Source organism: Platichthys flesus, chromosome 18 (assembly GCF_949316205.1).
Source record: "Platichthys flesus chromosome 18, fPlaFle2.1, whole genome shotgun sequence".
NCBI classification, from domain to species: domain Eukaryota; kingdom Metazoa; phylum Chordata; class Actinopteri; order Pleuronectiformes; family Pleuronectidae; genus Platichthys; species Platichthys flesus.
The window spans coordinates 11,081,309-11,096,302 of record NC_084962.1 but is presented as its reverse complement, the minus strand read 5'-3'; the positions used below and the strand labels follow the sequence as shown (position 1 = coordinate 11,096,302).

Below are 14,994 nucleotides of genomic sequence, written 5' to 3'. Positions count from 1 at the left end.
GAGGGGGAGAACACAGGATGCGGGTGGGCATGGCAGTTTATCAAACTGGGAATGCCACTAGAGCTGTGGGATCCGGAGAGTGCTCCGTGTCTGGCCTTTACCGAGCGGGTGCTGAACGAGCTCATCAATATTCATCGACCCGCTCCGGCTAAAGTCCCCAGCGACAGGCGGAATAAAGTTGCAGAGGTCGCAAACTTCACACGGGGGAGAGCGAGGCCGGGGGAGAGCGGCGGAGAGAATGAGCGATGCTGTGAGCGGGCGATGATAAGAGAGTGCAGGTTTCGGACAAAATGAGAGCAGCGAGAAGAAACACCGAAAGGGCAGAGCCTCGGGGCTTGTTGAGGGGTGAGGGAGTTTATTACAACTTGAAAGTGAAACACATAAAACATGCAGGGGGGGGAAACATAAGCGCAAGGATAAAGACACACACGGCTGTGGAGAACAAACAAACACACATACTATCACACACACACACATACTCTTTGCATGCAGAGTGTGATACGACAAGATGAGTGTAATGGCAAACAAATGCAGCTCCTGTAACCTCCCCCCCCGTATTTGTTGTCTCGTTTCTCTCTCTCTCTCTTTGCACTCTTGGGTAGATCCACATTGTATGACATGACACCTGAGTATACACAACGCTACACGCCTCAAGAGAGGAAGCAGAGTTTGTGCATAAGAAGATAAGAGACGGAGGCAACTCAGAAGACAAACACAACAAAGCAGGGGAGTGGCACGACAGAGAGGGGAGATGGAGGTTAGGAGCTTGTACGTTGAAACCACGCTGACACAAACCACGCTGACACAAATCTGCTTTGACGTGATGCCACACATGCATTTTAAGCACATGCAGTAGCACCCCTTACTGCAATTTTAATTTTTAAAACAATTTTTAACCAACACTCTGACCTCTCCTTAATCATGCATGCGTAAAGGAGCTGATGAGGGAGGTGTGAGGAAGGCCAAGTAGAAAGGACGACATGGAATAAAGTGCTGCGTGTGCGCTGACTCATAAAAATCCCATGTGTACACATTTCAGAAAAGACTTTAACTGGGGCTCAGTAGACATGAGTTTTTTAATCCTGAGCTGGTCTGAAATCAGGTGGCATCACGCACTAGAGGGGAATCTTTGCAGTATATTCTTCTCTATCAACTCAAGCATGCACACACTACCAGATTAGGAAACAATGGCGCATCACACACTACAGGATATTATTGAGATTCCCGCTCCAGCAGGGAACGACCCACCACCTCACGTCACCTCTCCGACGTGGTCGGATGAGGAAGGAGCCGCAAATGAAAAGCAAACAGGATGGAGACTGGCGTGGTGCGACAACCTGCTCTACCTGCTTTGGAGTGATATAAAATAAAAGGAGAAGAAATAAGTCTGGAGGAGAAAATGACGACCTGTCTATTCTGAACTCGTACTCCCATAGTTTCGCATTCGCCATTTCAAAAGCTCGACATTCTCTGGAAGTCCTGGAGAAGAAAGGCTCGGTACCCCCTCACTCTACCTGAAAATCTGGGCCGACCCGATTTCTCCTCCGATTTACGTGGTTGGCGAAATAGTGGTTTTAGTGGCCTGAACTTCCTGTTCAAACATGAATTCAGATCAAGTGGGGAGAGGATGTTTAATCCCGGAGGCACACATCAGGCTAAATCCTCTCAGTTAAGATGAAAGCTGTACTTGGACCTAGAGAGAAACAAAGAACTTCATCCATCTCCCATTTTATCACCTTTCTCCCTTCTCCTCCTCCTCCTCCTCCTCCTCCGAGCTGCCCACTCCCATTGCTTCAACTGCCCTCAGGTTCTTTTCTCCTTATTCTTCCTCTCGTCCGTCTCACCCTCCACATTCCATCTTGTCTTGTTTATTCTAGCGCACTGTCTACTCTCTGGCGTGTTTCTTTTTTTTTTTGCAGAATCATCAGAGATCCCACCGAGTGGATGAAGTGTTGCTCTCTTCTTGTCTGGCACCGAGTTAAAAAATGGAGAGTAAATTGGGGTTTTCTCGCACAGGAGCAGAGCGGGGAGAGATGAAAGCTGACAAAACAAGTGGAATTATTGCTTGGGGCTTGACTATCTCGGCTGTGACCCCTGACCTGTTGCATTAGAGTGTGGCCATAAGATTCCTGAACCCCATCCCATTTATTATTTATCTACTTGGAAAGAGACTCTGCTCACTCTCACTCTTCTTGTATAACCCTCTCCCCTCCAGTGCAGCCTCATTCACTTTCATCAGACAAATCTTCCTCTGCTTCTCCGTACAGCTCCTTCTCCCCACCTGGCCTGCACCTCTGGAAAAGCTCTGTCATTTCTTTTTTTCTCTACAATCCCTCGTGTGGCTCCTCCTGAAGTTCTCCTCCAGTTTTCAACTCCTTTTCAACTTTGTCATCTGGAAAATATGTGATGTGAGAATATGTATGTGTGTGTGTGTGTGTGTGTGTGTGCACCACAGGGGCCTAATGACAACACATTGTTCTGTCAGGCAACAACACTCCCACTTGTGTTTCTGTTTATAATTCTGTCATATCAAACAAATACTGCAGTTACTACAGAAAAGTGCAGCATCCATCTGTGCGACTCGTCTTGTTTTCTTCCCGTCTCTCTTGGATATGTGTCACGGCTGCGGCTTATCATGCCACTATGGTTTTGCATACTTCAAACGGCAGCCTTAATATTTAAATATACAGCTGGTGCAGTAGGTGATGCGGCGGTGGGACAGGAGCGGAGATGTACGCAGGCAGGGAGGGACACGCGGAAAATAAAAGCTTGCAAAAATACATTCCAGTCATGAAAACTTAAAACTGGAAATATGATTCCCTTGAACTATTAAAATAACCATGAGGGCTGCCAATGCATACACCATATTTCTTTAAGAGAGGTCTGCTTCTGTGAATGCAGCTTCGCCCTAGTGTCCAGAAACGGTGGAATGTAATTGGTGCATAAATCACTGTCCTATCTTTCTGCAGAAAAAGAAACAAGGGTGGAGACAGGAATTAGGAAAGAGGTGCTAAGTAGAGGACACATTTTGAAATAGACACACACACAGTCACACACGCATTCCTTCTCAATCATACATCACTCATACACTGCCGGTACAGCCGGTAGGGGCAATTTGAGGCTCAGTATCCTGCCCAAGGATACCTGGGCATGCGGAATGAGGAAGACTAAGATTGAACTACGACCTTTACTGGATGATCCCCTCTTCCTTCTGAGCCACAGCTGCTCCTAAAATGAATTCGGATTTGTCTCCAGTGAACATTTGTGGTCTGATCTCACCTCTCCCTGCTATATGCAAATTATCCCTACTGTCAGAAAAGCATTAGTCATTATGTGTTGGTGAGTGTTGATATTATGATTACTGAGAAGCGTGAGAAAAGGCTGAGTAGGCGTTCCTAATAGTAAATCTGATAGGGGTCTCGAAATGAATACTGCATGGTGATTTTACATAGAAATGCGTCCGTGAGAAACAAGTATCACCTTTAATCAGAAAAAAAGGGCAGCACAAATAAATATAAATAAATGGAATGTTTTTGTTTAAAGTTAATATCTACAAACTGAAGATCTAATTTGACTTAATCATCATTTAAGTGGTGGAGAAATAAAAACAGCTGAGGAAGAGATGAAATGAAAAACAAGACAAATGAAGACTTGCCACAAGACAAAGCAGGCTTGGTCGGGGTTAACATGTCGGGGTCTGGAGATGCAGAAGGGGAAGCTCGCAGAGTGCAACCATAGTACACAGCGTGGTCTGCTCTGCTCAGCTCAGTTCATCCATATTAGATAGATGGGGTGCTGCAAGGCCAAACAGCCCGGCGGCGAAACCGAAAACACCGCGGCAAATGATCTGTGACATTGACAGGCGGAAAGGGGCTTGTAGCATGAGTCAGCGATCACCCCTGATGAGCTTGCATGATGACTTCTCGTGCACGTGAGGGGGTTCCCCCCCCCCCCCCCGCAACCTTCGCCTTTGCTCGGCAACATTCAGAGTGCACACGGGCGTGAAGACCTTGACGCAGAGGCCGGGCTCACCTCCCTTTACCGTGTGGGCTAGTGTGGTTGGGGGCAATAATGCTAGCACTGTCATGGGATTAAACAAAGTACAATCATCTTCACACTGTAAAAAATCAAGGCCACGGCAAAGAGGGCATCACACTGGCCCACATGTATGGACACCGCCACGCAGTATAAGTAGCTATACCCACAACCTAAACACACATTTGCTTTCAGATCCCACCTCACTGTCTGTGAAATGAGTAAAAAAAGAAAACGCTAAGTATGTTGTCATAAGTGACATAAAGGCCAAACTCCCAATATACACGTGCAGACATACACAGCGACAAAACAGACCGTCCAATCTTGACAGTGGTGACATTTGGACGCCCTGCTGTTATGACTAATCGGCCAAAATGAAGTCACAAAATCCATCCCTGGCCTCACCTCTCAAACCCTTTGTTCCTCTCCTCCGGTATCAAACGTCCACCCCCCTCCCCTCAACACACAACACCTAAATGTCAGCATTTCAATTAGGCTCATTAATGCGTCCTCTTTTAGGCATCTAGTGTGCTGAGGGATCGTCGTCTCTGAATCTTTCTCCCGCTGTATGTCTCTGATCCATCTTTATCTCTCTCTGATATTCACTCTGCGTGTTTCCTTCTGATTCACTGGGAGTGTGTTTGGTGTGTGTGTGTGTGTGTGTGTGTGTGTGTGTGTGTGTGTGTGTGTGTGTGTGTGTGTGTGTTTGCGTGTGCGTGAGGCAGCGACTGTGAATCATGCAGTGGCCTTTCCACTGACATGGCCCGGCCTGACCCAGTCTGGACACCGCTGAGCTGAACAGCATCCATCACTATAGCATTCATCTGCTCCTCACACAGGCTGCCAAGCTGGAATGCATGCGTTCGTCTGGGCGGGTGTATAAAACAAAAATGTCACTGTATATGGATGAGGACGTATGGACTACGGGCTGTAAATAAGCATCAGCACTTCCTCCCGCTGTGCAAAACTGAAGCCAAAATTTCTCAGACATGGGTGCTGCTATCTTGCGCCGTTATTCAGTCCCAGAGGCTGCACGGGGGAGATTGTGAAGTGAAATTGAAGCCAAATTGGACAAAACTAATTCACAAAAATGTTTGTCATTCTGGTTAGTTAGTTATTTGATGCTGATACAAACAGGGAGAATGATTGACAGCTGGGATTGACTTGTGTATCCGCGGCACCTTGCTGAACCCCCGATCACTACTGACCCAGTACACAAATGTGCAAAACTTGGCAGCATCTGTATCTGTGATATTTTGGCTTTGTTTCTGGAATAATGCGAGGAAGTGGACACTGGTCGTCCATCTTTATTCACAGTTTTTAGTTCAGACAGAAACATGCAGATCCAGGCATGTAGTGAGGAAGAGGAGGGCTTAGACTGTCAATGTGAAGAGAAGTTTCAAATCCTGAGAAGTTATGAGGATCAGAGGATTTCTTCACATAGTATCAAAGTGCCAATGTGGCAAGGATGGAGGATGGAGGATTGCACAGCGAGTGAATCCGATCTGTAGGAATTCAAAAGCAACCTGAAACACGAACACAACCTGGTTATCAGGAGACGGGGAAACAAAGAGAAAGCTTTAGTGCCAATAATCTTTGAGGTAAATCAGTTGTGAAAACCACAGACACTGTGCCCGGAATACAAATCTGGCGGGGAATTAGTTCTGTTCTTGCCCTATGTGGGCTAATGGATGGAAGAGAAACTGTTCTTTATTCTAAATAAGGTGGCTTGACTTTATTTCAGGCTGCAGGCCCCTGTGGTCGGAGATCAGAGAGCATGCTGGCAGCTCATCAGAAAACAGCAGCAAGCCAGAACAGACAACAAATACAAATTCAGCGGATTATTAACATCCAGTGGATGCTGAATGAGCTGCAATCTCTCAGACAAAGATATAACAGCAGCTAAAGGTCATTTAGTTCAACATTAAAGGCATAGTCTGCCATTTTGAATGATATCATTATGATTCCTTGTTGAGAGTTAGAGGAGAATACAGTTACCACTCTAGTGTTTGTCCGGTGAATTGGAAGCTTCTGCAGGCATCTTAGTGTATCTTAGAATAACAACAGGGAACACCTAATGTGGCTCTAATTGATGATGATTGATTAACATAGAAAACAGGGTATACAAATCAGATGTATCACGTCAATTAATTAGTTGTAGATGTTTGTTTGTGAAGCTTGTACCACTGGACAGAGCAAGGTAAGAAATGTCCTCCTGCTTCCAATTATGTGCTAATCTATGCTAAGCTAAGCTAAACTAAGCTAAGATAAGCAAAACTAAATTGAATGTAGAGACATGTGTGATATCAATCTTCTCATCTCAATCTTGGCATGAAAGCACATATTGGTATTTCCAAAAATGTTGAACCATTTCTTTATAAGTTTTTGAGCGGAGGCACAAACGTGAGTTGAGTCTGAGCTTAAATGTATTAAAAACAAATCCACAGTGAGTACTAGAGATCTCACAACATTCTTCTGATTAGAACAAAGACAGATGATATCATGTTTTACTAACCGATTCACACTCATATGTAGGTTTTAGTTGTAATTATTATTTCTACCCTACGTGCTGAGCGCTCTCTCCCTTTGGGAGTAGGGGATGAGCGCCATACAAACAGCTGTTTATGTTTATATGGCAGCGTTCTCTCTCGTTGGCTCGTTGAACGTTTTATTTACAACCACAGCCAAACTGATCTGATCTATGTGTCAATGATCTCCACTTCTCTGTATCAGCTGGGAACCTTTACACGTACGGCACAGTCAGTGTGTTTGTTAACAACTTTCCAGTGTTCTTCGTGAAAAGAAATAAAGGACAGAGGAAGTAAAAACAATGAGAGAAAAATAGGAATAGAAAAAACGGTAAGGTGAGATTTAAAATAGGCTAACGTCTTGTAGAGAATTCTATAATGTTATGGGGGCCTTAGAGCGAATGCCCGGCCCCCCTTTATCACCAACTGTGACAGGAAAGTAACCAGCAGGGCTCTGAAGATCTCAGTGGCAGAGAGGGCACACACCAGGTCAATGAATCAGTGAGGGATCCAAGAGCGAGGCCGTTTGAGGCCTCAGAAGTGCGTGCTAACATTTTTAAATCTATTCAAACTAAAGGAAGCCAGTACTTTGTACCAACTAGAGCCATAGCGGGTGAGCCCAAGCAAAGTGCGTTGCAAGCTTAGAGGAGATCAAGTCATATCACAAACAAAACAAATCCCTTTATACGGGAAAAGATATCATAATTATCCTTCTGTGCTGCTCCCTCTTCCAGAGGGACAGCGGTCACGTCAGGCCACATCGGCAGAGCAGATGAATTCAGATACAGCTCTATCAGCACAATCACAGCACGACAGCCATGCCTTTATTATTTGTATCTGGGCTTTTACTATAATTCCCTGAAAAAGCTTGGCTGTATTAATGGAGTGCTTTCTACAGAGGATCAACCTAATTACTTTCAATTCCAGTGTTGTGTTTTAGGTAAATCGTCAATCTTTTGCCTGATATCAAGAGAAGATAAATAATATGGAATATAATGCAAGTCCAGCAAAATGTCTGCGATTCATCAGTGACAATTAACCAAGCCGATTTGTAGGGACAAATGACAGCGATTCTGATCCTGAAAAATGACACGATCAACTAAAAAGCCTGTAGTGTCATCCTGTGTAATATTCTCTCCGTTGATCAATGAACTACAGTTTTTTTTGTCTCGTGTTCATTCCTGAAATTACTCTTTCCACCAAACTTTTGAAGTGCTAGTTTTCTTTCTTTGGGTTTCAATTTAAAAAATAAATAAAATAATAATTCGGGGAGCTATGTGAAGTAAGTGAAGTAAGCCAAGCTTTCATCTTTCCATCAATGGCCTTTCAGTGCCGTACACATTGAGGATAGAGAGAAGTGGAAAGGTGGAGTTAAGCCCTTTGCACATCAGAAGATGTACAGAAAGAGAAACGGACGGATAAGGAGATCAGGAGATTAGCTTTTTTAAATCAAACAGATTTTCTTCAACCTCGTTATGCAGTTACGTCTGTTTCCTGAATTAAAACATGCACACAGTAATTATGTCCAGGTATGTCTGTATGCATCTAAACGCTGGGAATGTGTGCACAGCTGAGTGTTTGTGTGTGAGTCAGCATTAGTGTGAACAGCGCTAATCAGATGACTTTTGTCAGAACAGCAAACAGACTGTGGCGGTAACGCAAAGATGAGAGAAACTCCGGCTTAAACATTCTACCGACATACGTTTCACACACACACCATGGATTGACAGCACCGTTGTCATGGAAATCGCAGCAGATAGTCTGTGTGCATGCGCGCGTGTTTGTGTGCACGGAACCGGAGGGCTGAGTGTGCAGCGGAAAGATGGATACAGTGGTTTTGTGTAAATGTGAGTTAGTGAGTGTGTCTCTCGGATGGCCTGTGGGACACTGTTAGAAGGGAGCTGGGCTGATTTGCTGAGGGACCAGTGGGACAGAAGGGGAACAATACCTCCTCCTCTTCCTCCTGCCCTCTTTCTGGGTATAAGCCGACATGATGTGGTCACAGAGGGGCACTACTCAGTCTCCTGCATGGCTTTGGGGCACCAACATGCTGCTTATGGGAGGCACCAGCCTAGCAAACATGACTTCTGCACCACAGCTTGCAGCCGGGCGACAGCCAGTGGAAACGATGAAGTGTCGGTCCAATTAGGAGGCAAAATGTAATAAATAATTGAGTGGGCAAATGTAAATGTGTTTGTGCATGGCTTTGGATTTGTGTGTCAGTACAGATGTGGATATGGAAAATCTTTGAAACTAAAAAAAAATGGATTAATCAAACTTAATTGAGACACTTCGCAACAAAAACCCTGTTCACACACGTAAAGGCCTCTTGGTCGCCTAAGGGAGAGACGAGAGAAAGTGGCTCTTCATCTGAAACAAGTCCTGCTCTTACACCTTTTATAAGATTAATTAACTGATCCCCTGGGTAGGCGCTCCCTTAAGAGCGCATGTGTTCGCCTGCCCCTTGTGTGTGAGTGTGCGTGAGTGTGCGTGCGTTTTAGTCAGATCCTGCCAAATGTCGGGAGTGCACCCAATTAGTTAAAGAGTCCAAGCCCACACACCTGTCTACCTGCACTGACAATGGCTCACGGCTGTGCGCATACATTTACACATTAATTAACCAGCTCGGGCCATTAATTAGTCACTCAGGAAACTTAATGACTAGCCACTCGATGGTAAGTTACACCAGGGAGGGAGGACAGAGCAGGCAGAGCAACACACACAAATACTGTGCACACACATGCAGACATACTGTGTGCTCGACACTGTGCTTGGCCTACAGTACACACTCCTAAAAGATTATAAAGGGATCTTTATAATATTATATGTGACGGTATGTGATGTGCAAAAACAAACAAATGAGCCAATACATTTATCTCCATTAGGACGACATAAAGAGGCCGGATCTTCTTTGCCAAGACACTCTAAGTTAGGAATAACCTCCTTTACTGCTGAATCTTTTATTATGTTGCTTTTTTATTCTATACAAATCTTTTTGTGCAATAAAATCATATAATACAGTAGACAAATATTAATCTGTTTTCCTTTCACTATTATGGTTTATTGGTTTATGGTATAAAGTATTATGCAGGTTTAACTGGAGATATATCTCATCACTAGACTTTTTCAATATAACACATACATTTATAGATAATTAGTATTTTAGATGCCTACTTTATATTTTTCTACCTATAATCAAACAAGTCAAATCTTTAACGGAAATTGAGCCAATCTTTGGGTGCAAAATCTGCTCTTTATCTCTAGATCAGTGTTGGGGAAATGTTTTCCTTTCAAGGGCCATTTTCCAGGTAGACTGTCTCCTCCACTACCCGACGAAATGGATTAATCCTGGAATTCTAATGATGCTGTGCTTTTCTCCTTATGAATGTAACATCTGCAAATGTCCAGCCAATGAGAATTTGGTTGGACCAGTTAATCAACTGATCCAATGAGAGAATCAAGCCCTAGACTTTCCAAAATGGCACATTTGTTTGCGTCTTTCAAAACTGAGACGAATAAATACATGAAAAGGCACGGGTGAATAATTTCATGAGAAAATAATAGTTACTTTTAATGAAGATCTGAAGGGAGTGCTGAATTAAATGTGGCAAAACAAACAAAACCCAATCATGATCTCAGCTCTCAGTTCAAATTTGCAGTCAAGCTATTTTAAAATGATATTTACGCATATCGTTCTTATCCCTTCAGGAGAACAACAACCTTTCTGATAGCCCAAAGTCCATATTGTTGCATAATGGGAGTGTATATGTCAACATTCGCTTGTTTCTTCTTTCGGTGAGTGAGTAATTTAACCACCCTCTTGGCATCTGCTATTTTCTCCTCCCAAACCCATAATAGATCTCTAATGTGTTCTTCAGCAATGCTTCATCATAGACCTGTGCGTAGATGTCTCACATTGACATCACACATGTCTATCATAGTCAGACAGGCCATCGGGACCACCGGGAAAAATCCCACCGCATCACTGGATCAGTGGACTGTCAAAAAGTACATGAAGTGGTTATTGTCTTCAGTAAACAGGCAGAACCTGGATATAAAAACTGGTAGTTTACGCTTTAGCTGCTATTTCCTGCTGGGGAAGGCAGGTCTGAGCAACACCAGCCCTATCTGTTCAACTGTCAGGTTTTGAGCATGCTGCGTTCATGGTCATTGGCCAATCAGAATAATCAACCCCTCACCAACCTGAGTATGTGAGCTGGCAGCTGCTGCCACAGATAGGATGTCATTCTGTGAGAAACACCTATGTAGTACCCTCTCAATATGTCTGACCTGGCATTTGATGTTACGAGAAAAGAGAGGAAACAGAAGAATTCCAGACATCTGGAGCCTCATTCAGATCAAGTACAGGTGTTTGGAAGAGCATGGAATAAAAGTTGTTTCTCAGGTGGGGGCCTGATGACTCATAGCTGCATGTGCATGAGCGACTGTGCACGTTACCTCTCTGTCTTTGAGAACAGCCTGCGTCCTGTAGAGCAGGAGAAGACGGACATCGCTGTCTCGCAGGCTGAAGTTGCTCTCCAGGATCTGGAGCACATCAATCCGAGGCCGCACGGGGAGCGAGGAGTCCCCGCAGAACGGACGCAGCCAAGCCAGGAGGTCGTCTGAGGTCACCGTGCTGTCACTGAGGGAGAGGGTGAGAGGGATATGTGAGGTGAGGGGGAGAGGGAGAGAGGGAGACAGCGATAGAGAGGCAAGGCGAAGGGGTCATTCTAAAAAGGGGTGTTTCTCAAAAACCCTATTTCTAAACCTTTGAGAATGCAATAATTGTCTCAAAGAATTTCAAATTTCAAACTCCAACGGAAACTCAATCAAAACCAACTAAAATAGAAAATAATGACTGTGTCCAGCTTCACAAATATGATGATTTGCTGCTTCTCTTTGTGTTTTGTGATTTATTTTTGCACTTCTGGTTGTTTATTGGACTAGATAACAAAACTATGTTACCTTGAGCTTCAGAAAACTGCAATGGGATTTTATTTCCCCATTGATTTTGTGACATTTTCCGGACTTAAAAAGTTCCAACCCTGATCCACACATCAAGGAAAGGAGCTTTGATGCCATCGCTTTGTGCTTGACTACAGTTAAGGCAGACAATTAGAGGGTCTGTCACAGTTCCATTGCTGTTGTTTGATTTGTTTGGCCAATGGTCTCAAAGAACAGGAACAGATGCTGTGTCGTCTCCAAAAAACAAACAGGTTGGCAGGTGCCGGTTGTTGACTCAGCTAACAAACAGACATTACACTGGCATGTGATTAGAGCTGAAAAGTGGGAGGTGGGATTTATGCACGACTTAAACACTAATACTCATTCCATGCACACATGCTTGGGTTGGGGTTAGATTGAGTTTAAGGGAAGCAATAAATGTCACTAGGAGTAAGTTTCTGCAAGTACACTGAGCGTGTTCGCAGTGTGTATGCCAGTGTGTGTGTGTGTGTGTGTGTGTAGATACCTACCCACTCTGGACATTGTTGTGCACAGTGGTTACCATGGCCTCCAGGACCCTGAGGGGCTGTGAGTAATTTGTCAGGGCATCTGGGTCTCCACTGAAAAACAAACGGCATCCATACGATCATCTTATATAATATGCTAATTACGATACGATTTTCAAATAACCACAATGTCGAGGGAACTTAGGGGAAGACAAATAATGAGGAAAGCCTCCTTCTCAGGGAGTTAGTCTGAAATCGGGTTTGGCAGTGTGGTGGAAATCTACTGAGCTGGAGGAATTAAGTTACATGAGGCAGATGATGTCTAGAGGAGAGGAATTTATTATCCAGACTTGATGAATCTCAACTCTAACATTTGCAATAAACCAAGTGCACTAATTCATGTCTTAGTCTCCATCCATCACATTTGAACTGTCCATAATAATCATAAAGACTTATATGGCTTGATTATATGTGCAACTATTCTATTGGACAATTATATCTAAACATTAGCTCCTGTCTAAACTAATCTTAGTTGGATCTTTCTTCAGTTATATATATATATATATATATATATATTTATATATATATATTTATATATATTTAGCAAGTAAGAGTAAGAGAAGCCTTTTTAATAAAGCATAGGCTACATAGTAATTAATGAGAAAAAAAGAGAAAAAAGCTAAATGAAAGAAGTAGACATGAATATGACATTTTTCTTAACTACGAAAAATTTAATACTTGGGAAAAAAATCACTGTGAAATTAATATTATTGAAGCCATGGAAATACAAAGCACATAAATAAGAAACACATTTATACCTGTCTCCATTACAGGCTCGCAGGCTGTGTGAGCAGGTTGATGAAAATGAACAGAAAAGGTCATAATTTAATGTTGATAAAGGAGGTCTTGGAAAATGAGACAAGTTTAATGAGCTAAAAGAAATAAAGTGTGATATGTCTGAAACGTCATTATTGCATTTACTGGTGTGACTATGGGAGCTGCTGCGGTTTGTTTGTCTGAGTGAGTGTGTGTGTGTGTCTGTGTGTGTGTGTACTACATGTTGCAAGAGCAGGGCCATTTTTCACGACAGAAAGGGGGGGGGGGGGAGGCTGATTTCCCTTGACTAAAGTCCACTTTGCTGCTGGGCTTGCAAACCTGAACACGTGCCCTTGCAGCTTCATTCATACGTATATAAATAAACACATGCACACACATATACATGTTTCGTATATATGCACAAAACATACAAATAGAAAGATGACACAGCATTTTCCTCATTGAACTTTACCATTTGCATTTCCTCTTCAAAGACCGATAACCACAGAATAGTTATGACAGGTACAAAAGACGGCCATAAGTGTGAGGCTCAGGCTTTCCTGCTGCAGCAGACTGAACGCTACGAGATAGAGGCGAAACAAGTGCAGCTCATTCCTGCCTGCCAAACACAAGGCTTCGAGAAAGCCAAGCAAAAACAGACCGACACGCACATACACACACACACACACACATGTGCGTGTTACACAGTCATACCTGAATGCATAAAGGGATATTTATATGCAAGAACACTGAGTGACATTTCCAAGGGAAAGAACTACAGTGAATACATGAGGCTGTGTGTGTGTGTGTGTGTTTGTGTGTGTGTGTGTGTGTGTGTGTGTGTGTGTGTGTGTGTGTGTGTGTGTGTGTGTGTGTGTGTGTGTGCGTGTGTGTGTGTGTGTCTGTGTGTGCGTGTGTGTGTGTTTGTGTGTGTGGGCGCCAAGAGAGATCTGCAAGCGAACAGCTGTATCAGGCTGCATTAATTATAAGAAGATAATGAATCGGAGAAAGAGGAAGATTTTGTGTGTGTGTGTGTGTGTGTGTGTATGTGTGTGCGCCACCTTCAGTATCTGCACCGTGCACCATTGAGCTGCCTTAAAGCAGCAGGAAATGAGGCAGAAATATGATCAAGGCGATTCCGCTCGTTTATCAAGCCAATCAGATGTCCCGATGATATGTGACAATTTCAGCAAAACCTTGCTTATTGTTCCGTCACTAGCATTAGCACAAATGATTCCTATGAACATGAGCTTTCCATTTCAGTTTTTTTTTTTAAGTGTATGCTATAACAAAAACAATCAACAATCAAAATATCACGTTTTTTGGCTGAGAACATTTTCCCATGTCCCCTAAAACCGCACAGCTCTGCAAACACGTCAGGGGTGAATCTTCTTTCTGCTCTTTTTGAAGGCAGGGAGCAGGAAGACACCAATAAAAAGCTGTGAGCGCGACTCCCACAGGCAACTACTGTATATTCTATTCAACATTTCAGGCACTTGTTTTGACAGTGTTTTTCCCACAAACATGCCGAGTGAAAGTGGACCGCACACTGGCACAGTACAGTATATTTTAAGATTTTCAGACCGACAGAGATCAGGAAGTAGGTGGTGAGCTCAGGTGGCCTTTAAATATTTTAGAATATACATCGCTGTGGCTGATTTTGAGTTGAATATAGATACCTCTATTTACATGACTTGCTTTAAAAATGAATGTTTCATGAACAATCCCCAAGCAGGAAGGTATGGAAGGGCCTCACACAGATGCTAATGTTCTTCGACAAGGCACAATGAATGTGAAAGAGGATAAAATGAGTAAAAAGGGGATTTAAATGTAACTTTGTTATGTTTGCACATGTGGGTAGTATCTGTGGTAGTATATTGCACCTTAACCCCCATCAGCGTTCGTTTTTCAATTCCGTTATTAATAAAAATGATCTCCGAACACCTCGTGGCTTATAGAAAGCCAAGCACTGCACAATATCATCAATGATTTAAAAGCCTGCGAAAAAAACCACGATATCTACAAAAGTGAACACTCGCTGCAGAGGCATGTTCAGAATTTAAAGCTTTCTGACTCCTGGACCAAGAGTTGTGTGGATCCATCTTCAGTTTATAAATTGATCGCCCAAGGTTTGTTGGGCCATCTTTTTGTTTCTCTCATATAAA

At 43.3% G+C, this 14,994-nt stretch overlaps 1 protein-coding gene across 1 annotated transcript in view; it reads right to left on the bottom strand.

Moving 5' to 3' along the window:
• The window catches only part of nbas (NBAS subunit of NRZ tethering complex), a 145,421-nt gene that overhangs the window by 26,235 nt on the left and 104,192 nt on the right, over positions 1 to 14,994 (bottom strand). Inside the window, exons 48-49 of the mRNA XM_062411298.1 lie at positions 12,038 to 12,127; positions 11,022 to 11,205 (exon numbers count right to left, since the gene is read on the bottom strand). Of these exons, the coding sequence (XP_062267282.1) occupies positions 11,022 to 11,205; positions 12,038 to 12,127 (274 nt within the window). The remainder of the gene's footprint in view (positions 1 to 11,021; positions 11,206 to 12,037; positions 12,128 to 14,994) is intronic.